The sequence below is a fragment of the Acartia tonsa genome, chromosome 1 (assembly GCF_053477335.1).
Source record: "Acartia tonsa isolate MP-2025a chromosome 1, ASM5347733v1, whole genome shotgun sequence".
Classification (NCBI taxonomy): Eukaryota; Metazoa; Arthropoda; class Copepoda; order Calanoida; family Acartiidae; genus Acartia; species Acartia tonsa.
Window position 1 is genome coordinate 1,042,501 of NC_137260.1, and position 27,176 is coordinate 1,069,676.

The following is a 27,176-nucleotide window of genomic DNA, read 5'->3' on the forward strand; positions in this document are numbered from 1 at the left end:
TTTATTGTTCTTTTGTGTTTATTTGATATGATATTGTGAGGTTCTTCCCAAAATTAGAAAAGTTAAAACTATATTTTCATAAAAGAATTGGGTATTATCCTCTTAGAATTTTTTTCTTCAATATTGAAAATTTGAGTACCTCCCCCCCCCCCCCCCCCCCCCGACAGCGAACTATGAACTCTGGCCGCAGCGCTCGGCCCCCTTGCCTGCCTAGCCGCAGCGCTCGGCCACCTTGCCTGCCTAGCCGCAGCGCTCGGCTCCGTAGCCTAAAACCTAACCTAACCTAAAATAGTTGTTCATCAGTAGTCGGGGGGGGGGGGGGGGGGCCGGGGGGGTGCAAAATTGAACAAAAAAGTTAAAAAAAGAATAACGCCAAGAATTGTAATCTATAATACAAAGTAGAATGATGTCTGTCCCTTAAGTTCTTGTTAACCACTCATCCAATCGGATTCTACTCTTCAGGGAATATACCTATTGGTCCTGTGTTGGTTTTAGGCTATTTTTTTGGGGGGTTGGTCACCCCAAGTCCCCCCAAAACAAAACCTCAATTTAAAAAAAAAATTGTGAATTCGTTATTTAAACGCGAAAATTTGCTCATACGCATTTTTTCTGCTGTAGGCAATAGAAGAGGTAATTATACCTCTTGGGGCAAAGCCTCTAGAGGCTAGGGCCGAAGCCACTAGTTCTTTACATACTATTATTAGTAGCGAAGCTACTCTATAATTCACTTTGTCCGTCCGTCAGTCCGTAACGCTATGGGGGAAATGGGATTTACTCAGCACCTATAAAAAATAAAAAGCTGAAATTTTTTGACAACATTCCCATTATTAAGGAGCACAATTAACTATAAAACATCAATGGCGGTCGGACGGCTTTTTAGTAGGTTTTAGGCTATTTTTTTATTTTCCACATTTTTCCTCATATCTTTGGTGTTTATGGTCCGATTTTCAAAATTTTTTCAGTTAGATATATCAAAATTAAATTTTTCGTCGTTTGGAGAACCAACAATGACGGTCAGACTGCCTTTTTGCAGGTTTTTTGGCTATTTTTATATCTTTTACATTTCCCCCCCTATCTTTGGTGTTTATGGTCCGATTTTCAAACTTTTTTCAGTTAAAGATATCAAAATTAAATTTCCAATCGTTTGAAGAAAACAACAATGACGGTCAGACTGCCTTTATGCAGGTTTTTGGCTATTTTTATATTTATTACATTTTCCCCCATATTTTTGGTGTTTATGGACCGATTTTCAAAAATTTTTAAGTTAAAGATATCAAAATTAAATTTCCGGTCATTTGAAGAAATCAACAATGACGGCCAGACTGCCTTTTTGCAGGTTTTTGGCTCTTTTTATATTTTTTACATTTTCCCCCATATCTTTGGTGTTTATTAATCGATTTTCAAAATTTTTTCAGTTAAAGATATCAAAATTAAATTTCCGGTCGTTTGAAGAAAACAACAATGACCGTCAGTCCCATCCACGAAATTTTGTGCTTCGCTACTTATGGATGTTGTCATCCTTGTTTTTAAAAAATGTTTTAGTATTGACATAGCTTGTAAGTTGACATTTAAATTATGCTGTGGTGAGTTTTTTTTCTAGTTTTCAGGGAGAAAAAATAAACATCTAATATTTTAATATCATTGAAAAGTCACTATTTTACTTCTTTAAATTGGTGATAATGTGTGCTTCTTCTGCCCTGATTAATCCAAAAAGGATTTTTTTTTTAAATACAATGTTATGCTAGCATATTATTTTATTTATATATCCTAAGACTTTTTTTACCAGGCGATTCCAAGTATTTTTCTTCATCAAAAGTGGTTTAGATTCTATGTTTTCAAAAAAAACTTGTCCAACTCCATAAGGTATTTTAGTGATAAGGTTCCCTATGTTAAAGGACGCCTGCAAGAAATACCACGCTTTAACTGCTTAAAGACTGCCACAAGTAGACCTAATACCCGAAATTTAAAGCCTTCAGCTTCAATAACAAAAAAGTTCTAGGCTTTTCAAAATAGCATTTTATGTACAATGAAAATTTTGAAAGATTTACAATGCTAATAAAAGAAAAAACAATATTAAATTACGTCACCTAGACACAAAATTATGACTTTATCTTTGTCAGAAACTTAGATTGCAGGTAACTGATTACATTTTTACAATAAAAACACCACATCTCATAGTCAAAGTCCATGAAAAAAATTCGATTTAAATTGCATTTTTAAACGAAAATCATACGGAAACAAAGGGGGAAACTAAGACAAGCTCAGCTGTGATTGGTTGTTTAGCTGATTCAGCCTTCTGATTGGCTACAGTACATTCGGTACAACGCAAGTTAAACTTAATTTTTTTTAATGATTTTGACTATAAAAATGGGTATTTTATTGTAAAAATATAATTAGTTACTGGTTGCCTAAATTTATGACAAAAATAAGCTTATAATTTTGTTTCTAGGCCACGTAGTTTAATTTCAAAATTTCTAACATTAGCACTGCAATTCTTTCAAAATTTTCATTGTATATAAAATGTCATTTTAAAATGCCTAGAACTTTTTTGTTATAGAAGCTGAAGGCTTCAAATTTGGGGTATTGGGTCTACTTGTGGCAGTCTTTCAGCAGTTAAAGCGTGGTATTTCTTGCACGCTTCCTTTAACACTGAATTGGATGACCTACTGTCCTCTGGAGCTATACCTGGAACATATATTACTTAGTGTTTTTAGAAGCTCTACAAGTGTTTTTTACTTCATCAATATTGTAAGGTAGAAAATACTTGGGATTAAAATTGGAAATATTTTAGTGAAGAGCCTCCTACTAGTGCTAACATTAGATGGGAATACTTATTTCCTCTGGAGCTTTACCTGGAAAGTGTATCACTCAAAGTTAACTTGCTGCCTTTGGTGGTTCAAAGTGTCTTTTGTCTTCATCAATACTTTAAAAAGGATCATACTTAGCCTAGATTATAAAAAAAGTATTCAAAACTATTAAATATTTTAGTGAAGAGCCTCCCACTAGTGCTCACACTAGACAGGATGGCTTACTGTCTTCTGAATTTATACCTGGGGTGTCTATCGCTTAAAGGGATAATTTTCTGCCTTTTAAGGTTTAAAAATGTCCTACACCAATATTGTAAAATAGAACATATTCTATTTAAAATAAAATTGATCATAAGTGAATAAAATATATTGAATGACATAAAATATCTTAGTTAACCCATTAGTGACGAACCGGGTATTAAAACCCGGTTCCGAAAAATGAAAAAAAAACGGTTTCCGGCTTCATAATTGCATCATTCTCAGTATGAATCCCCCCTCTACTACCCTGGCTTTCATTTCCCCCTGAAGCAGGCAGTTTAGGTTACTTCCGTTTGCCGGTATAGATCAACAAAATTTGAAAATCATGAAAATTCAAAATACCCTTCTAACTTTTTGTTTTTATAGTAAAGTCGCTGAATTTTTTTCGTGAAATCTAATGTTTATTGACAAGTACATCTATTTGTTAATTCGTTTTATTCAAATTATTATTTTTTATATGATTTTTTTTATCGTTTTTTACACCCTTTTTTGGTGTATGTCGGGTTTTAAAACTTCGACAAACGGGCTTTTTTACCCGAAACGGCCGAAATAACCGGGTTTTTACTACAAAACCGGGTTTTAATGCCGGCGAAAACTGCCCAAATAATGCCTGGTTGGTATTTATGGCCAGGTCGAACCGGGTTTTTTTGCAACTTTCCTGTGCACGCCACTAGAGCTAAACGAAAAATTGGAATTCCGTTTTTACCATTATAAAGCTTCCCTGAGATTTTCAGCTCGATTGGCCCATAAAAGTGGCGCTTGGCACTAATGGGTTAAGAGCCACCCACTAGTGCTAACACTAGATGGAATGACTAGAGCTTTTCCTGGAAAGTCTTATCACTTGATAGAATAACATCCTGGCTTTTAGAAGTTTATAAATTTCTTTCATCCTTGACTAAGAATTTAAATATCAAGTATATTGCAAATAACATACAATATTTTAGTGATGAACCTCCCACTAGTGCTAACACTAGATGGGATGACTTGTTGTCCTCTGGAGCTATACCTGGAAAGTGTGGAGGTACCTGGGCAACCTGGGCCTTCTATAAATCAAAGTATTATACTCATATGTAGTATGCACTGCACATTATATGTGTTTTGTACCATAGTTGTAAGACTGGATAATAGTAGTTAATTCTCAATTTGTATTATAAACAGCTTTCCGCAGATATAAAAATATACAATTATATAATTAAAACCAGTTTTTTAGCACCGAGATGCTGATGGCTTGGGCTAAAAAAATGGTTTCACTCTTATGATTGTACACTTTTATATTTATAGAAAACTGGATATAATACAATAATACAATGCTAGACATAATTTTTCTGTATGGCTGATAACTGGTTCTAATCCACCTGATATTAATTAAAAGGTTTCAAATGAATACATGAAGTGTTATACATTAAAATTAGTATGCACAATAAATAAAAGATATTATTTACAATAGATAGCATAGATTTGAAAATAATTTGTTTATTATAAAATTGCAGATTAAAGATTCAATATTGGTAAATAAGACCTTATACAAATCAAATAATTGTACACAAAAAGTATAATGCACATTATTTATATTTGATTATAGCTACTTTAGATAGATTAAGATTTCTTTAGTAGAGGTATTTTAGATATAGAGAATACAAAATAGACTTTTTAAAAGAAGTATAAATATTTTGTCCATATACTTTAATATGGATTAAAAATCAGCCAATTAGGCCTTATAATAATCAAAGTTTAAAAGCAAAACTCAACTGACAGTAAAAATAATTTATACTTTCTTTATTTTACTAGCGGCTTCGCCCCTAGCCTCTAGGGGCTTTGCCCCAAGAGGTTTGACCAAACAAATTTTTCGTGTTTTAGATTTTAAAGAAATTCTTTTAAAAAATTTGGGGTGGGGGGAAATTTTTTTGGGGGGGTGGGTAGTCAACCCCACATTTTAATTTTAGTTCTAAAAAGAAAAAAGAAAAATTTGATGGGTGGTAATTTTCATTTTTAGGGGGTTTAGGGGTGTCCCACCCTCCAAGAAAATAGTTATAAACCTTCCCAGGATCATAAAAAGTTACCCTGTAAAGCAGAACCTGATCGGTTCAGCGGTTAGCAAGATCCTTCGCTTCAAACAAACAGACAGACAAACAGACAGAAAAACAGACATTGTTTTACTTTGTATTATAGATAATGTAATTATACTATTGTCTCTAAATACAGAAGCAGATTTAGCTTTAGATCTATAAATATATATCATAGTAATGGTTGGTCAATTTTAAATATTAAGACCATTATGAACGTAAATGTGCAAGATTTGATTTATTATTTTAAAAGAATGGCAAATTCTTGACCCATTTTTATCTTATTTCTACAATTTAAAGATCTATGTAATATGAGATTTGTGGACATATTACAAGAGTTATCCTATACTATACTTCTCAGAAATTATAATATCTTTACATTTAAGTTATTTGATGACAGTTTATTCTTTAATAACATTTTATGTAGATTTATATAACCATTAGATATTCATATAGTATATAATAGTTATTTTAGTTATTTTTATTTCCTAAAATTGTATATTAACAATTTATAGTATTGATTTATAGAGTATAGGAAAATTTATAAGTATTTATAAAAAATATAATTTAAGTGGATGTTTCTGTGGTTCTAAAAATTGTATATTGATTTTAGATTATAGTAAATTTTTATAGTATTTTTCAAAAAGACATGTAATTAAAATTTTATTTTACATCAAAATAAAATATAGTATATATACATTATGCTTATAATAAAATAACATGTTGTCTGTCTTTGCATTTGTCTCTATATTTGTATCTTGCTACCTTTTGGAGGAGGGTACCACCACCCTTCCATAAAATCGCCCCTAGATAAACCCTCCCCCTTAAAAAAAGAAAAAAAAAATTTTAAACAAAAATTATAAATGGAGGTTGGTCAGCTCCTCCCCATAAAATAAAAAAAAAATTTAGTAATTAAATTCAACTTCCATCCTTCTCCAGTGCCCCTAGAGGCCTCTAGGGGGAGTAGCCGCTAGTAATACTATAAAATGAAAATGTAAAATAAAATATAAATATTTTTGTTGCAAGATTAATGGTTTTAATAAAACTCCATGCAATAGCATAATAAATATTGGAATACACAACACAGAGACAGGTATGTTTATTTTTTTCTAAATCAAAGATATAGTTGTATGTCTTTAGGACTTTTTATCCCATTAAAATTTACTTCAAGTAAAAAAATACAAAAGAAAGAATAAAATGTTACTATATTAGGTACAAAAGGCTATGACCCTAGAGGTCTCTAAGGGCACTTGTGGTAAGGGTGGGGGAGTTTAACCCCCCCCCCCCCAACTATATTTGATATAAGTTTTAAAAAGCAAAAGAAGAAAAAAAATATTTTGGGTGGGGAATCATTTCAAACCTTTCCAGAACCTGGGAGTAAAAATATATATGTTTATATTTATACGGTACAAACAGAGAGCAAGATAGACATCCTGTTACTGTGAAAAACGTTTTTTTATTAGAACACATTCATTCCTGAGAATATATTTGTGTATAATTATCTGCAATGACAAATAGTGATTAATTATATTGCAAAAATACTTTAAACTCATAATAAAAGGTGATAAAACTGTACAGGATTACTAAGAATTTTAATACTAAAATGAATAACTTGATATCAAGAATGAGAATTAAAGAATTTAAATTAAAGTACTAAAATATGATGGGAATTTTAAAAAGAAAATAAAAAAGATTTTCTCTTATGGATAAGTAAATATTTTTTTTAACACAGCAATTTTTTTAATTGTTAAGAGAAATCTTCATAATTAATCAATATATCCTAAATAGTAGCTGAGCAAAACCAATCTTTATTTAGACTTTTCAACTGACAAAAAAGTACAAAACTTTGCTAAAATTATCAAATAATGTTAACTAAACTAAAATGATAAAATGATAATAATGAAAATATATTCCAAAATAATGATAAGAAATTATATACAATGCAAATATTGGTTTTATATAGATTATTATTCATATTATGTATAGGTGTAATATTTATATTAATTTGTTACACCAGTTGTTTGCTTAAACAATAATATTGGCTACCTACCTGCAGACATATCGTAATATCATTAATCAGAAAAGGGTATTGAAAGTAATTATTAATAAGTAATATTATAAGAAAAAAACAGATATATATTTGGTTACAGACTATCATTGCAGTTTAAATGATGAAGCAATAGCTCATCATTTACAATGATAAATATTCTTAACCTGCGACATTAGTTTAATTGGTAATATGTCACTTACTCTCAGGGAGGTGTTAGGGTTCAGCATATTATTTCATACTAGAAGTTACATACTGCCGCTATATAAGGCGCATAACATCAATCGTATGAGTAGGGAATGCCTTGGCCAATAAACAGGAGCAACGCATTACCTCAGATGGGACTTCCAGACAAAGGTTTTGCAATCAAAGGGTTAGTTGTGTATCAGGTGAATGGATGGTTTACACCGCTATCATAAGACTCTGATTACTTTTCTTCTTTGGCAGTAACAGAAAGACTTCATTACAATTAATAAGAAGATCTGACAGAGTAACAGATAATGTAAATCAAGGAGTAGATTAATTTCATGTCAAAAATTCTCACAAAGTTTCAGAATATTATCTTAAGTGGCATAACATACAGACAGAATAAGTAAGTGTTTTATAGAGAAGATCCTCATTTATATGTTGAAAAACATTCAAGAGAAACTTCTCAAGTTATATAAAATGCCTATCCAATTTAGAATATTAGTAAATAGTCCATTAAAATTATGATTAGACCAGAGCATTAGATAAAGATAAAGTAGATTTAATATTAAATGTTCTTTGGTTCTATTAACAAACCTACAAAGCATAGACAAACAGACAAATAATAAGTTAATTTAGCTAAGAGCCTGAAGTTCAGTCTGAGGTTGAATATATTATATTGAGAACATATTAAAAATGTAGATTTTCATTTAAGTTCTACCTGACATTTCAAAGTTTGCCAGAACTTCTAGACTACCTACATGGAGGTAGGATAAGAATGATATGAAACTTGTCTAGAAAGTAACACATGAAAAAGTATGTTTGAGCTTAAAAGAAAGATTAAGAGGAATGCCTTGGCCAATATAAGGTTCCAGGACAAACGCAGGAGTCCCAAACGTCGGAGTGGACAAACGCAGGAGTGTTAAAATATTAATTGTATTAAGTATTTCTATACAGATTAGGTTAGGTTAAGATATGAATGAACAAATAAGCTCCCCCCATGGGTTAGGCATTTAAAAAACCTATAAGATGGTCTAAACTAGGTTAGGTAAGGTTAAGTTTCCACTCCGACGTTTGGGACTCCTGCGTTTGTCGTAGGACCTAATATAATATCTATACCCATATAGTGAATTTTAAATTCGTTGGTTCAATATGTTAAGCGTCCAAACATTTCAACCACTAATTGTAATCTACAGAAGGGGTAATTCAGTATATTATAAATTGGAGATTTTTATCAATTTATCAGCCATTTTCTGATCCCTTTAGATCCATGGCTTAAAGAGAAATAATTTATCAACATATTGATTAGAAACTAGAAATGGTAGATGGGTATATACTACATGTATGAAGATTTTGTAATTGGAAAGGTCTTCTTTAGAAAAATGTTCCATCCATGTTTAAAACATTCAAATCTTTGGAGAGTGAAGTTTTGTAAGATACCTAGTTTTGTTTATTAAATAGAAACTTATTACACATTTTCAACATTATATTGATTGGAAATAAGATTTGTAATTGTTTATTTTTATAGTATTTCTCTATCATCTAGGGGCGCCATAATCAAAGGGATATGGAAGCCCAAAAATAGCCTAAAAACAGCTTTAAGAAGCTTCACTGTAAAGGAGAACCATATAAGTTCATTTGTTACCGAGATCTTTCGCTACAGATAGAAAAAAGCTTACTACTTTATATAATTGGATTAGAGAGGGAGGGGATATTGGGCTGTTTATTACACTTGTCCCCAAAGTTTTATTTTAATACTTTCTTATTTGTAGGTTCAACAACTTTAGGGACTTTTCTTGAATTTTGATTGTTTGGTTTATAAGTTGAGTTTCCAAACGTTTCAACCACTAATTGTAATCTACAGAATGGGTATTTTTGTGTATCATCATTAGGGATGTACAATGTACATACATTAATCGTCCATTATCTGGTCATTTATTAGCATCTTATTGAACAGTATGTTGAATATTTAGGTATCTTAGAGTAGAATTACATAATTTAGATGAGTTATAAAGAAAACAAGGATGAAAACATCCATAAAACCGAAGCTCTGAAGCGGTATGGCAGCAGACAAACATTAACTGAATGTACAAAATATATATATAAAAATAGAAATTTGTTGCAAAACTTCTTAAATACAGAATACTGTTTCGGGACAACCTGACATTTTTAGGAATTGATTATAGTGATGCTACGCTTATAATATTGTACTTTATTGTCCTAGAAATCAGTATTTCAAAAATCAGATAAATCGGATAATTAGATCACTTAAAAATGTGTTGTTAAAAAGATAGAATTATCAATATGTTTAAAATGGACGTAGGGACGTTCTGGCATTGATTATAGAGTTGCTACGCTTTTAAGAAATAGATTAGTTCTTCGGATTATTATTTTTATGTAACCCTTTCTTATTCAAAAAGATAATTATATTTCTGTAAAGATATAAATTTACCAAAAAAATGTCTTATTCATAGATAGAAATGAAATGCGTTAATTAATATATTTTGAAGATGAACTGAAATCTAATTTCCGAATGTGTACACAGTTTCCTCGGTGTTTCCTACCAGCAAAAAACCTTCAAACTTCTAAAAATATCAAAATTTGAATGTATAAACAATTAATACATTAATTTTTGTTGTTGAAAGTTTGAAGCTAGTAGAAAATATTGAGATAGGGTGAGGAAACACGGAGGAAACTGTGTACACATTCGGAAATTAAATTTCAGTTCATCATTTTGAATGAATTAAGTTCAGGGAGGGATGGGTCAATGGCGGTAATTTTCATAATTTTGCAACTAATTCGGGCAAAATTTCTTGCATATTTTACGGGGGCAAGATTTATTTATTGTCCATTGTCAACAAATTCCTGATGTTAGCAGACAGGGAGGGGACATTGGATTGATTATTGAACTAGTCCTCAAAGTTTTATAATAATGTTTCTCGTATTCATTCGAATCCGGTGGATAGGAACCGGTTCTCATCCATACGAAAAAACTATGTCTAGCATCGTATTATATCCAGCTTTCTACGAATATAGAAATGTACAATCATAAGATTAAAACTAGTTTTTCTAGCCCCGAGGTGCACCGGCTAAAAAAAATTGTACTTTCTATATCCGTGGAAAGCCGTTTATAATACGACGCGAGAAATAACTATTCTTAATTGTTGACTTGATAACTTTTTGGAGCTTTTTTGAATTTTGATTGGATGGTTCATCAAGTTAAATGACCAAACGTTTCAACCACTTATTGAAATCCACCTATAGAAGTGATAATTTTGTGTATTATCACTAGGTATGTACCTCAATTTTATCGGCCATTGTCTTATCCCTTAGATCCCTGGATATTAAATTAATAAATATTCTAAATTTAGAATCATTCATAAGTAGGTAATGTTTAATTAAACTAAAATTAGAGAACTTTTCTAAATACGTAATCAGAGCACCCGTACATCCACACATTAATAGAAATATGATGATTTTGTAAAAATAGTTTTATTCTGACGACATAAAAAATAGTAAAAGTCAGAAATCTTTGAATTGTGGACTTTACACTAAACTGACCCCTAAAGGATAATTTTAAAAAGTTTGGGTTCTTGGTTGATTTAACATTGGTTTGTTCTTGGTTAACAGTGTCTAAACTCTTCAACCTATAACTCTGATTTAAATATGGGATAAAATGAGTCTTATCTCCCTGGATAAAAACCTCAGTTATAAAAATCTAATTCTAATTAAAATTTTTCAAATTTCAGACCAAGCAAAGGGCCTGGAGGAAACGGTGCTGTTCAGATTGTCGAGAACTCTCACATCTTTCAGGAAATTTATTTATTTCATTATTAGCATTGCGTTAATACTATATATTTGTAATTATTGCGTAAGTTCATATGTAAATAAAGGTTTAAGAATAGTTAATTATTCTAAAATATCTTATTTACTTATTTCATTATTAGCAAAGCATTAATACTTCTTATTTAATGTTTATATACAGTTGAAAATTTTAAAAAAATTCTCTATAATTTTAAATATTTGTATGTTCTAAATATCTTTTTTATTAACCAGCTATGAATGTTGTAATCCTTGTTTGCATTTTTCGTCTCATTTGGAAATGGATTTTTTCAGAGAGGGAGGGGACATTGGACTGTAAATTACAAGAATACCCAAAGTTTAATACCTGGTTGTCTTATTCATTAGTTGTATTATCCAAACTTTTTAACCAATAATTTTAACTTACAAAGGGTAAGGGGTAATTTTGATTATCATCATTGCAAAATGTATATTGTCCTGGGTTTTCTCGTTGTATTATATTATTTGCTTTTCTCTCTCTTTCAATTTCCATCCATCTCCCATGCCTAAATATATTAGATATCATATTATCACAGTATAATATCAACCTCATAAGACTGAAAATATGCTGTTACACTACTTTTATAAATAGACCTTTAACACTGAAACTAATTCTGATTAATATTTGATTTTAGAATTTCATTTGTACATTGGCAAATATTCTTTGATTTAATTCAATGAGGGGGGGGGGGATATTGGACTGTAAATTACACTCGTACCCAAGGTTATATCTTATTGGGTACTTTTTATAGAATTTTGATTCGTTGTTTCAAGAAAACGAGTGTCCAAACTTTTCATATGATAATTTCAATATACAGAAGGAGAAGGGGAAATATTGTTTATCATCATTTGGGATGTGAAGGAATAGGAATAGTAGATGATTAATTGGTGCATATCCCCAATGATAACGCTGAAAATTGGTCTTTTTGTAGGTAAAATAACAGATCTATAGTATAGATGTATATACAGACAACTACCTCCCTTCATTTATCAAAGACCTTATAACTGTTAAAAGTATCAAAGACCTCTTTCGTCTGCTTCTAAATAATTTTCTGCTACTTAGCTGTGTTAATATAAGCGATACCATTGGTTGATTTTCAATGACCCAATAGGAAGGTTGCACAAGACGATTGCGATGGGGAGATACAGTTATCTAACCCTTTCTCCCTCTAGTGTTTTACTCTAATGGTAAAATTAAAATTTAAACCGACCAAAAAGATTTAATAAAAGTCCCCAAACTTTAGGGACCAGTTTAGTGTCACCTTTCCTCAATGTAATTAGCGGAGTCCAAAATTTGGGTACCAGAATAATATACCGTCTAATAACCCTGCCCCCCCCCCCCACTAAAAAAATTTGAAAAACTGTCTATGCTTCTAAATTGTATACCTCTGAATATTGTATACAGTTACAAAATTGAAAATCCAGGGGGGGGGGGGGTGAGGGGACATTAGGCTGTTTATTACTGTAGTCCCCAAAGTTTTAAAATATCGCTTTCTTATTCGTTGTCTTAAAGACTTTGGAGGGCATTATAGAATTTTGATTGGTTTATTACGTTGAGTGTCCGAACGTTTTTAATCACTAATTGTAATCTACAAAAGGGGTAATTTTGTGTATTGGGGATGTACATCAGTTACCGGCCATTATCTAATCCCTGTAGATCCCTGCTCTGAAATACAGTTACAAAATGTAAAATCAGTTATAAACTTTGTTCCATCAATAGAATTGATTGTATATTAGAATAAAAACCTTTTCAAATAATGAAAAACTAGGACGATAAAGTTTCATAGCAGCAAAGCTTTTTGAAATTATATAAAATTAATGTGCGATCAAATAATGAAACAAAAAGATTAAACTTAAAGTTCCTTGCAAGTGTCCTAATAAATCAGTCATATGAGAACATAAAAATAAAGGATGAGAGGAGAAGTGGGAAAGAAACCCCCTAAAAAGGACATAGATAATCCCTCATTTTTATGACGTCACATGGCTGATTTTTCAAGATACTTTGTAAAACTTCCAACAAAAACACTAATTTGTAAATAAATCCTATTAAAAGGAGAGGGTAATTTTTTTTTTTTATGCATAACCCTTCCGGGGAAATATACATGCGGTGCCCTAAACCTGCGGGGCTAACAAGTACCAAACCTAACCTAGCTTAACGTAAAACAAACAAAATTTAATTCCCCAAAAATAAGGCGGTATTTTATTGGTGCATGCTAGTCACTTTGAGGGAAACTACTGAGCTGGAACTTTGAATCGTTTATTAGTGCGCTTAATCGGGGCGATCCAGTTTCACCGCGGCAATATCACTCGTTGAGTGCCATTGCCGCGCCAGTACCACGCCACTGGGCGCGCTGATTCGAACTGGATCACACCGATTCAGCGCAGCACAAAACAATTTAAAGATCCAGCTCTGGATGATAATTGAGGTATAGTTCTTCCTATTTATACAAATCTATGAAAATAAACATCTGTAGTATGAAAGTACTACTTTATAGAGCTGCTACGCTTTCTAAATTCTGCCTAACAATTACAGGAATCATAATTAAAAGTTTTTGAAAGATGGATTAATGACAGACTTATCCTAAATATATGCTAAATCTATGCTTTTAAAAATTGTAAAAAAAACAATTTTGGTAACATGAATACTATAAATTATCCAACAAATTTTATCGGGTAAAAATAAATTTACACTTAAATTCTTTTTATATATATATACGTCAGTAATTTGTTACGTGATTGGATATACTATATACGTGGATATATTGACAATGCAATTTTTGTCCTCAATTTAGCTTGCTAAAATGGACCTAATTTATTGGTCAGTTCGTCTATTCAGTTGTAGGAGAGTGGATGGAGTTAAGGGGGAATTATTTTAGCTAACTGCGATCATCACTTTATTAGAGTACATGAAAAACTGGTGCAACATCCAAGTAATAATATATCAATTGTTACATGGTTTCCTTGCACGAAATTATTGAACGTCATTTTATTTATTTACTTTATAGAAGCAAAACTATTCTTTTGATGCTTTGTCGTGTGTTTTATTAGTTAGTTATCGCATTGCAATATAGACAGCTTTCCGCGGACATTAAAATATATTCATTTGACTCTCTTATTTCCAAAGGGGTCCTCAAGGATAAGACAATAAAGATATATTTATATAACCACACCCGCAATGATGATAGACAAAATAACACATTCTCTAGATCAAATTATTGGTTGAAAATTTAGGGCACTGAACCAAACAATCAAGATTTGATTAAAATACCAAATGTGTTAAAGTCAATTAATAAAACTTTTTTGGGCTCAATACCAGCTGAGTATCTACGTGGATATTGAGCTACTATCATTTTTGGATACTCAGCTACCATTGCATTAATGTGCTTTATTGTCATGGGAATCAGCAGTATTAAAGGATATAAAGAAAATACCAATAGAAAACTCTTGTGGATATTCAACTACCATAGGGGAGAAGTGTGGATATTTAATTACTCTTGGGAAATATTCGTGGATACTATTGGGTAACTTGTGGATAATCAGCTGGTATTGAGCCCTTTTTTGTTTATAAAACTTTGGGTACCAGTGTTATTGACAGTCCTAAGGCTCCCCTCTTCTTCCCAAATCAAACTTCCTGATTTAAAATAATACACATTACTTTTTTATACAAAGCCTCGCTACTTATGAACATAATATTCCTTGTTAATATAATTCTTGTTAGTTCAAGTATTTACTCAATTTTCGCTAAAACCAGGGAGACATGGATTGGTCAATGGAGTATGATTAAGTCTGTTTCATAATTATATGTATTATAAACCTATTAGCGGCTTCGCCCCTAGCCTCTAGGGGCTTTGCCCCAAGTGGTTTTATCAAACTAATTTTTCGTATTTTAGATTTTAATGAAAATTAAGGAAATTTTTTTTTTTTTGGGGGGGGGGGTATTTTTCATTTTTGGGGGGGTTTAGGGGTGTCCCACCCCCCAAGAAAATAGTTATAAACCTTCCCGGGACCGGTTAGCGAGATCCTTTGCTACAAACAAACATCGTTCTACTTTGTATTATAGATATTAGTTTGTCTAAACTTTACATTATGGGTAATTTTTATCATAATTTAGGGGTGAATATTAATTTATCGTCCATTGTTCTATCCCTTTAGATCCCTGAAATAATTCCCCAATTTTTGGCAAAATCGCACGACAAATAAAAATTTTATTTTTAGCACAAAAAATTATACACATAGTACATATATTTTTGTCGTTCAGAATCATGTAATAAATGTGTAATTTCACTTTTTTCTTTGTTTTAACGTAATGGGACAAAGTGTCACAAAAATGAGCCATGTTACGTCATAAAAATGAGGGAGATGAGAGAAAAAGTGGGAAAGAAAACCTTTAAAAATGAGATGTATAATCCCTCATTTTTATGACGTCAAATGGCTGATTTTTGAGACACCTTGTCCCGCTAAGTTTTAACACATATTTTTTTTTTTATATTTGAAGTCGTTAAGTCTAAAAGTTGTATATCAAAGGATATTTTAGTATAATGATATTTTTTAAACGCTTTGTTGAAGTCAGAAATGGCTTGACTGACTGTCTATCTGTTTATCTATCTATCTTGTGACTATATAAACTATCATAGACGTCCAAGGAAGGGGGGGGGTAAAGAAGCGATTACCCTCCCCTCCTCAAACGGCACCCCCAAAATATGTTTCATTTCCCCTGCCATTTAAAATATACCTCTACCTTGGGGGTGCCGTTGGCACCCTCAACCATTTAGGAGGGGGTATTTACCCCCCCCCCAAAAAAAATAAATATTCCGTAACAAAAAAAAAATTTTGCGCGCATTTTTACTACTAAATATTAATAAACTATCAAATTACCCCCCCAAAAAATTTTACCCCGGGGGTAAACAAAATTTACCCCTGCCAACAGATTTCAGGGGGGGTAATTATCCCCCCTTTAAAAATTTTACCCCCCCCTTAAAAAAATTTTACCCCCCCCAAATAAAAAAGCTTGGACGCCCCTGTAATCTATCCATCTATCTATCTATCTGTCTGTCTATCTATATATCCATCAAACTGTATGTCCATATGTCTGTCTATCTATATATCCATCAAAATGTATGTCCATATGTCTATCTATCTTTCTAAATATGAAATGAATAAAAACTGTAGGAATATACATATAAGAAGATAACTCCTTGTGACTATACAATCTATCTATCTAACTATTCATATGTCTATCTATCTTTCTAAATATGAAATGAATAAAAACTATAGGAATATACATATAAGAAGATAACTCCTTGTGACTATACAATCTATCTATCTATCTAACTAACTATCCATATGTCTATCTGTCTGTCTATCTATCTTTCTAAATATGAAATGAATAAAAACTGTAGGAATATACATATAAGAAGATAACCCCTTGTGACGTCTGCTCCCAGATTCTAAGAGGTAAGGATTATTGCAAAAGGAGCGAAGCTCTTCTATAATTAGATGGTATTAACGTCGGTTCGTCTAATAATAAGTACACAAGATTAGCATCTGAAAGGATAAGACAATAGCTGATAAATTTGTGTCAATTACCTATGGTGATGCATAAATTTACCCTTTCTGTAGATCACAATTAGTGGTTGAAACGTTTGGAAACATCATCTATTCTTGATTATAACAAATTTTAAATCCGTATTTCTATTAATGATTTTTTAAAGCTACTTATGTATGTTGTCATCTTTGTTTATAAAACAAAAGACATAAATAGTATATTAAAAGCGAAGCTTTTCTATAATTAGGGTCGGGGCATACGTCCGTAACGGTAAGCTCTTTTCGTTAATTTAAACATGTTAGAAGTGTCCTATCGATTTCAAACTTTGCATGATGATTCCTTAATACGATCCTTGTCATTCTTGTTATAATATATTTTCCCAGACCTAAGGATTAATTTTTTTCATACAATAGTTACAAACGTAAATATCAAAGAATGGAAATATTATTTGGGGGATTAGAATTTTTAATATTTTAGTATTCATTTCTTATATTTGCGCAAAAACTTATATATAGTCATTGTGATATTAAAGTAAGATAATAGAGGGCAAGGGGTTAAATAACTTTATGTTCACGGGGTGGGGAGACCCTGTGCCCTCTTTTAACTCTTAACGGTCGGGGGGGGGGGGGGGGGCGTTGAACGCCCCTCCTCAGGTTTTTTCTATCTCATTTTCTGTGTGTGAAAGATAAAGAGCCAAAAATGCGTGACTTTTAAAATATGGGTATGACACATAACTAAGAGTTGGAATTTTTTTAATATCTCCATACTGGCAGGCACAGGATGCCAGCAAACCTGGCAGGGTCATCCAGGTAAAGACTTTGACTTACTTAAGGTCGTAAATTCATTATCAAAAAGAAGACTTGCACAAAAAAATTTAGCCCTCTAGCTCTAATAGGAACTGAGATAATAGGGCTCCCCCCCCCCCCCCGACCGATTAAGGTGCGGCAAGGGGCCCGACTGTTAAGGGTTAATTGGGTATTTGAATATGAGCTAATAGCGTCGAGAATATTAGCACATCCAAGTTACTACAAAAGAGCAAAAACAATTTTAAATTCTGTCTATCCTTCTGTTTGTCCTATATATAATAGTACCGAGAACTGAGGTGGATTCTTAAAAATAACTTGCCCCACTAATCGTTTAGTGAGGCAAAATTGTTTACGTGAAAAATCCTCCAAAGTCACATCAAAAATCTACAAAAAAAATAAAAATCATAGAAGGGTTATTAACATAAGATTTTATTTAATTTTTGCAGATTTTTTATGTGATTTTGGAGGATTTTTCAAAAAAAATTTTTGCCTCACTAAGCGATTAGTGGGGCAAATTTTGTTTAACCCTTACAGCTCGGGCCCCAATTCCCACCTTAATAGATCGGGGGGGGGGGGGGGGGGGGGCTCCAAGAGCCCCCCCCCCTCTATCTCGGCTCCTGTTACAGATAAAGACGTAAAATTTTTTTCTGGTGGTTCATGTGTATTTTATTTTTCAAAAAAAAAAATTACTTTTTCTGATCATCGCCGAAAAACGGCAAATAACGGAAACCGCCATTTTCGGCGGTTACGGCGGTAAAACGGCGGTTGGCGGCGCCAATTAATATTTTTATCAGTTTGATGTTGCTCAAGGATTTACCAAAAAAATTATAGGTCTCTAGCTGTAATAGAAGCCACGATATTCATGATATATGTCTGTAGTAAAAGCCGGACAAAAATCGGTCATAAAGTCGGTCAGGGAGCGGTCAAACGGTCATAACACAACTTTTCTCAGAAGGTCATTGATATCTAAGTATTCACCAAAAAAAAATTAGGTTTCTCCTTATACACAAAAGTCATAATGTAGAAATTAAGATTTATTTAGAATTTTTTTTCTAATTTTGGTGCTACCCAACCGACTTTGACCGGACACCACGACCGACACAGACCAGATATCCTAATAAAATCAACTCTTGCCGACGTATAATTACTAAACTTAAAAAGTCATGAAGTCACAGCACTCCATCTTACCTACAAAAAAAATGAGATTGAAAAAACTAGAGAGGGGGGCTCTTGGAGCCCCCCCCCCCCCGATCTGTAAGGGTTAAGGATCCACCTCTGAAGAAGACCACTTTATCTTATTCGCTAGTGCAAAAATATATTGGTTACTTTTATTTATTTTTGATAAATTGGTTCCAAAGAAAGTAAAGTTCAAACTATTATTCGACTATTAATTTTAATCTCCAGGAGGAGTAATAGTCATTTTTCGCATCGTATTATAAACAGCTTTCCGCGGATATAGAATGTACGACAAACCCCAAACTGTAATAAAAAGGGAAGGGGGGAAGAAAATCTCTTCCCTTTTCTCACATCTCTTTTGAAGAGATTTTCTTCTCCCCTTCCCTTTTTCTTTCCCGAAACGTATATGTCGTAACTGGAATCGTTTTGCTCAAATCTGGACAGTTTGGGGTTTGTCAGAATGTACAATTATAAGATTAAAACCAGTTTTTTAGACCCGAGTTACCGAAGGCACCGGCTAAAAAAACTGGTTTTAATCTTATGATTGTGCATTTTTATATTCGTAGAAAGTTGGATATAATACAATGCTAGACATAGTTTTTTTCGTATGGATGAGAACCGGTTTCTATCCACCGGATTCGAATGAATACGAGAAATCTATATATCATCCATTGTCTTATCCCTTTATATGCCTGTAATAACCAGACAGATTATAAAAAGTGTGGTTTTGTCATTTCTCAAGAGAATAAACAAATGATAAGTTGTAGTCAGGGAAGGGAGGGAACTTTGGAATGAAAGTTGTAATGGTCCTTAAAGTTTTCAATCGTGGAACCTAGTAAAAGTGTCTGACTCTGATTACGACGTTAAAAAAATTAGCCAATGAATGGCCAGTATACACTGTAATTGACCAATAGTAAAATTTATAGTGGCCTCTCATTGGCTATTTTTTACGTCATAATCAGAGTCAGACACTTTTACTAGGTTCCACTCGTGCAATCAAAGATTTGGTTGTCTCTTGGGAGTAAATTAACCTTATACCCCGTGTGTTTGGACAGAAAAGGAGACATTTGGCTGCCCTTAGTTATCCTGGGTTGTTGGACCTGACGTTAAAGTGTCATGTACAGCACCCTCGCGCGTATGAGATAATTGATTTGGAATCTACTGCAGTTCACAGTAAAATATTGCTGGTGACGAATATTGCTAAAAATCTATGAATTTTAAAGGCTGCTAGCTGCCAAAAGGCTGAATGTACAGATCATCCCCGCACACTGTTTTAAGCGGCATAAGAAGGCCTACAAATAATCTGGAATTGTCATATATCAATAATGCTTAATTATCTCGCAATGCAGAGAAATTCGCAAAAAAGGCCTATTTTACGCGTTTTTTCTTCAGTGAAGCTTTCCTTGTGCATCATTTGATCTTGGCTATTCTAGCTTATTTTTTTTAGGCCTTCTTATACCGCTTAAAATTGTGTGCGGGTATGATGTGTACGTTCAGCCGTTTGGCAGCTAGCAGCCTTTAAAATTCATAGATTTTTGGCAATATTCGTTACCATCAATATTTCACCGTAAACTGCAGTAGAGCCTTGATTTGTATTTGGGGACTTTTATTTAATTTTGATTGTTTGGTTTATTAAGCAAACGTTAGAACTAATGATTAAAATCTACAAAAGGGCTAATTTTGTTGATAACAATTACTAAATCCTTTAATCTATTAAATGATTTTCATAATACCTATACTTTGCTGTGTACATGAATAAAATAATTAATCAAACACTCAACCTAGAAAAAAAGTCACTCCTTCTTCATATAATAAGGTCTAGAGGCCAAATATCATTAGTACAAAACACTGAAAATAAGTTAGGGAGTGGACATTGGACTGTAAAAAATATTGGTTTCTCAAAGTTTATAATTAAAAACGTTCTTTCATTCCATAAAAGTCATTTGGGGTCATGTGTTTTATTTTAATTGGGGTGTTAAGATTAGCAGTGTCTTAACATTTCCACAGTTTTTTTTTGTTACATAAAGGGTAATTTTCTTTAATACACCTCTGGTTTATGGAATGCCTCATAATCGTAGATAACACATTAGTAAAGATATATGTAAGATGTGATTTATAATATCTGTAAATGATTTGTAATAAATATTTATCATAACTAAACCGCTTTGAAAACAAATCATATCTTTAAAAAAAATATATATATAATTGTCTTTTATCATTCTAGGACATAGCAGACAGGGGCTAAAGTGTAAGATGTGTTGTATGAACAATTATTATTATTATTATAGGACATAGCAGACAGGGGCTAAAGTGTAAGATGTATCGTATGAACAATTATTATTATTATTATTATAGGACATAGCAGACAGGGGCTAAAGTGTAAGATGTGTTGTATGAACAATTATCATTATTATTATAGGACATAGCAGACAGGGGCTAAAGTGTAAGATGTGTTGTATGAACAATTATTATTATTATTATTATAGGACATAGCAGACAGGGGCTAAAGTGTAAGATGTGTCGTATGAACAATTATTATTATTATTATAGGACATAGCAGACAGGGGCTAAAGTGTAAGATGTGTCATATGAACAATTATTATTATTATTATAGGACATAGCAGACAGGGGCTAAAGTGTAAGATGTATTGTATGAACAATTATTATTATTATTATAGGACATAGCAGACAGGGGCTAAAGTGTAAGATGTGTCGTATGAACAATTATTATTATTATAGGACATAGCAGACAGGGGCTAAAGTGTAAGATGTGTCGTATGAACAATTATTATTATTATTATAGGACATAGCAGACAGGGGCTAAAGTGTAAGATGTGTTGTATGAACAATTATTATTATTATTATAGGACATAGCAGACAGGGGCTAAAGTGTAAGATGTGTTGTATGAACAATCATTATTATTATTATTATAGGACATAGCAGACAGGGGCTAAAGTGTAAGATGTGTTGTATGAACAATTATTATTATTATTATAGGACATAGCAGACAGGGGCTAAAGTGTAAGATGTGTCGTATGAACAATTATTATTATTATTATAGGACATAGCAGACAGGGGCTAAAGTGTAAGATGTGTTGTATGAACAATTATTATTATTATTATAGGACATAGCAGACAGGGGCTAAAGTGTAAGATGTGTCGTATGAACGTACATCCTGACTGTCAAGACAAGGTAAGCTATTGTTTTTTTTTGTAATTTTTACATTTTTTTCCTTTCTAAGGTCGGTTCCTCTAAGTATCTACATATCTTTACATTTATCTATATTACTAACTATTTATCTTTCTAACTATGTTTTAAGGTGAACATTAAAGTAAAACAATAGAGAGGAAAGGGGTTAAATAACTGTACATCCCCACCCCGATCAACCTGTACCCAATTTGAAATTGGGTCTTTGAATATCAGCCAATAGGGTTGGAAATTATTTTATGCACTGCTTTGTAAGGAAGGGCGTAATTTGTCAGTGAATAAATGTTTTTTTTATGTTTATATTTACATAGCCAAGTAAGTAGAAGCAATTTGTTAGCAGACGAAAAGGTCCTTAACGCTTGATCCAGGTGGTCGTCTGGGTTATACACCTATACTTGATACATTTAATAGGTGATCAAATGTCAGCCGAAGAGTAAGCTACTCCGCCGACAAAAATCCGCCTCTGAATTTGACTCAAGAACCGAAGAGAATGAAAGTAAGTAATCCATGTTTATAATTAGTCAGATTTAGTTTTATTCTAGGGACAAGGTGCTACGCCACAAACTTAAAGGGATAGTTTCATGATGTATATATGAAGAGTTTTTACAATTTAACAAATTTACCAAATTAAAAAAATATATTTTTTTTTCTGTTTATCAAAGTTGCAATTATATAACAATATATTGACACATAATGTACATGAGTTATCAAATTGAAATAAGTTTTTATTAGGGAAGGTTTAGGATAGGAAATTCAATTAAAAAATAATCATATTTTTTCCTCCATTATATTGATTTAGACCATATATATTATAAATAATTTTTAACATTTTGGATAAGAATTAGAGCTTGTATAGAATCAATATGCTTCATGAAACTATCCCTTTTAAAAAATTGACAAAAGTTTGTGGGGTAGACCTTGTTCTTTAGTAAACATTTTAAAAATATTTTTTTATTATCATAAACAAAAAACTAGATTTAGAAGCATACATCTTTATAATTACTATCATTTTTATCTGTGCATTTAAATTTTAAACTTAGTAGCAATTGATTCTTTAAAGGCTTTTTTATTGATTAATGTTATTTTTACTTAATAACTAATTAACAATTAACTACTAATTAGTGCTATGATATTAACTAAATAATAGAAACTGTTATGCTCGCATGATGAAATGATGTTTGCCTAGCTTGGAATGCATTTGATTATATTGAAGCTTTGCCTTGAAAATAAAATATTTTTCTCTCAAAGAACTTTTTATAAAGGGACTGCGATTCAGCAATTTTTCCTCCCCCCCTCCCCCCCCAAAAAAAAAGAAAAAAAAGAAAATGAGTATCCATTTGGGGTAACTTACGGAGGGAGGGGATATTGGACTGTAAATTACACGAGTACCCAAAATTTTATAACTAAAAAAAACTCTTATTTAGTATTGTTAAATAGTTCCATAACAAAAGTCAATCTACAAAAGGATATTTGTTTTTAATATCATTGGGGATGCACATCTTTTAAAAGCCATTGCCTTATCTCTTAAAAAACATTGGTAAAACCTGAAAAAAAAGTAAAAACAAATATGGTTTTGATTTTTTATTGAAATGGCATAAAACCATTAATTGCCAGAATCCTGGTCCCCAATTTCTTATTATTATACACATGATAAAATTTTTTCTTAAAAGTAAATAATTATTCCAAGCTAGCGCAGCCATTACATATAAAAACAATAAAAACCACACAACTAAATGTGGCACTTTCCCTGTGTCTCCAGGGGGTGTAGGAGGCCTGCTTGAGGGTGGGCGGAGCGACTCCTCTGAGAGGCTGACCCCCGCGGCTAGACAGGACAAGCTACTGCTGCGCGGCCGCTCACACAACCAGCTGCTAACCAGCTCTAGGACTACCTATAACTCAGGTGCATTTATTTATTTGGTAAATTTTCGACCCCTTTATTTTAACCACATGTTTCGTAGTTATAAAAACAGAAAGGAAAAACTACATTGCCTCTAACTTTTTTTACATCCATTGGAAGGTATTAATAGCGCCCTAAAAAGGGAGATAAATTTTAAAAAAAAACATTGAATCAAAGTATCCCGAATATTAATATAATCTATTCTTATAATAAGATATCATTCGAGATACTTCGGCCAAAAGTTTTTAAATATTCCCCCTTTTTTATAGGAACTATAAATAACGTTCATTTATTGTTATTCTTTTAATATAATATACGGTTCTATTTCAATTGATTGTTAGAGGCATTTTAGTTTTCTTTTTTAGTGTAAAATCTCCTTTTTCATTAGATATACCCTAGTCCTGCAATTCACTGTTTAGATTAGTTATTGATTGATTGTTTAATAACCCTATAGTTGTTATTTATTGCATCGTATTATAGACAGTTTTCCGCGGATATTATATAATATGAAAAGTAATAAGATTAAAACCAGTTTTCTTAGAAAGAAGTCCTGGGCTAATAAAACTGGTATTAATTTCATGATTTTTATCGTAATATTCGTTGATATTATGTAAAACAATGCTGTACATGCTTTTTCAGTATGGCTTAGAACCGTTTCTAATCCAGCGGATATTAATCGGTTTAAAACTATCCTGGAATGCTTCTTATTTCATGTTTACCCCTCCAGTAGATTAAATCATATTTTTTTCAACATATTTTAGTTATCAGTTTGAACTAATATCACATAAAAAATAACCCATCTAATTTTACAAAACTAGCAAGCTTAAAAGTTTCCTACTAGATAAAACCTCCACTTCAATAAATCTCTTTAATAAAAAATGTCAACGATTTATAATTATCTAATTGTTTTTAATTATCCTTCGCTATTATTCAAGAAAATTAGCAAAAGTTTTTTCTCCAAAAAAAACTCATATCTAACATTAAGCATTATAATTTTTCTACCAGACACCCATAACAATCGACATATTATTATTTGGATATTTGGATCTACTGCGAATCACGGTAAAATATTGCTGGTAAGCAGGGATAAGGGATGGGAATCGTAGGAAAATATTATTTCAGGCCTATTTCAAGCCTAGGCCTATTTCTAGCCTAATAAACCAGTTTTGGGATAGCGCAGTGGTTCGTATAAAATGCTAATGAAAAAGCTGTGTGTGTGTGTGTAGATAAAGTATAGAATCAAATTCAGGTAGCTAGTTTAAAGTAAAAAACATAACTTTTATAAACCTATATATTAATGGCTTTTGTTAAAATGAAGTTTTTTCTCTCCCAAAATTTTTTATCTTTTACTTTGGTAATTTGAACTGTCAGAAAGCTATCGTTGGGTTTCCCTCAGACAGATTTTAGTTTGTATTATTTGCATTTTTATTAATGAGTAAAAATTTTATTTGAAAATTTCATTGCTAATTAAAATTCAAAATAAATAAATAAATATGCACTTGGGTAACATTATATCAAGTTCTTTGGATACTATACTGGATATAATGTAATGATATATCTGTACTGTGTTGTATTGTACAAAAATTAGGGTGAAGGTGTTGTATCAATTACGTACTAAATTTTTAAAATTCAAAATACAACATCTAATTTATATAATAATATAAAAAGCTGTGTGTGTGTGTGTAGATAAAGTATAGAATCAAATTCAGGTAGCTAGTTTAAAGTAAAAAACATAACTTTTTATAAACCTATATATTAATGGCTTTTGTTAAAATGAAGTTTTTTCTCTCCCAAAATTTTTTATCTTTTACTTTGGTAATTTGAACTGTCAGAAAGCTATCGTTGGGTTTCCCTCAGACAGATTTTAGTTTGTATTATTTGCATTTTTATTAATGAGTAAAAATTTTATTTGAAAATTTCATTGCTAATTAAAATTCAAAATAAATAAATAAATATGCACTTGGGTAACATTATATCAAGTTCTTTGGATACTATACTGGATATAATGTAATGATATATCTGTACTGTGTTGTATTGTACAAAAATTAGGGTGAAGGTGTTGTATCAATTACGTACTAAATTTTTAAAATTCAAAATACAACATCTAATTTATAAACTACCAAATGAAAATTCGTAGCTACCTCCTTTCCAAAAAAATAATCCCGTTATTTTTGTTTTTTCTATGTGGCCCTTTTTTAATGTTTAACTCTAAGCAGATTTAATAATTAAACTAATGTGATCTAACACCATTTATATTTATTTTTTCGTAGCAGACGAAATCATTATTTTTTCTATAATTGTCTGCTTCTAAAATTTCCGCCATCTGTGATTTGGGCTTGTTTTGTATCAACCAATCACCAATTGGCTCCGCCATATAACCAAATCACAGAACACTATTGGTTTAGAGCGGTAGCCAATATAAGCCGTCCGCCAGTAAGGTCATTAAATTAGGCAAATGGTAAAAGTTGCATGATCCCTTTCAAAACCAGGCCGAGACCTAATTTATGGCCAGGTTTCCTATCCCTTATCCCTGCTGGTAAGCAATATTTCCAAAAATCTATGAATTTTAAAGGTTGCTAGCTGCCAAACGGCTGAACGTACAGATCATACCCGCACACCATTTTAAGCGGCATAAGAAGGCCTACAAATAATCTGGAAAAAAAGCAATAAAATAGGTCTTTTTCACGCATTTATCTGCACTGCGAGATAATAATGCATTATTGATTTATGGCTATTCTAGATTATTTGTAGGCCTTCTTATGTCGCTTATTCAGTGGCAGGCATGATCTGTACGTTCAGCCCTTTGCCAGCTAGCAGCCTTTAAAATGCATAGATTTTTGGAAATATTGCTTACCAGCAATATTTTACCGTGAACTGCAGTAGATCCGGATATTTTAGTGCATCCATCCCCTTTACCCAATCCCCTCCACTCCTACTGTAAGAACGAACTGACCAAGTTCCATGTTAAATTGGTCACACAATATTTTCCTTGTCATTATATCCACTTATATTCTACATCCATTATTCCATCACATTTATTAACATACTTTCAAATTAATAAATAAATAGAGTAATTATTAAAATACACGGAAGAAGTGGATATTGGCAGGGATCTAAAGGGATAAGACAATGGCCGATAAATTAATGTACCTTCCCTATGATGATACACAAAAATACCCCTTCTGTAGATTACAATTAGTGGTTAAAATATTTAAACATTCCACTTAATGAACCAACCAAGTTCCCAACGCTGTTAAGCAAATAAATAAGAAAACATTATCATAGAACTTTGGGGACTAGTGTAATGAATATCCATGGGATATTGGACTGGTACCCAAAGTT

General features: G+C 32.0%; 1 protein-coding gene across 10 annotated transcripts in view; it reads left to right on the forward strand.

Annotated features, from left to right (window-relative positions):
- The window catches only part of Stacl (SH3 and cysteine-rich domain-containing protein), a 242,260-nt gene that overhangs the window by 177,764 nt on the left and 37,320 nt on the right, over positions 1-27,176 (forward strand). For 8 of the 10 annotated variants that reach the window (XM_080169796.1, XM_080169939.1, XM_080170359.1 and 5 more), the window contains 5 exons: positions 11,111-11,172; positions 16,599-16,655; positions 21,855-21,922; positions 22,349-22,433; positions 23,697-23,837. In XM_080169796.1, coding sequence (XP_080025922.1) covers positions 11,111-11,172; positions 16,599-16,655; positions 21,855-21,922; positions 22,349-22,433; positions 23,697-23,837 — 413 coding nt within the window. The remainder of the gene's footprint in view (positions 1-11,110; positions 11,173-16,598; positions 16,656-21,854; positions 21,923-22,348; positions 22,434-23,696; positions 23,838-27,176) is intronic. The other 2 variants (XM_080170150.1, XM_080170006.1) reach the window with 1 other exon arrangement.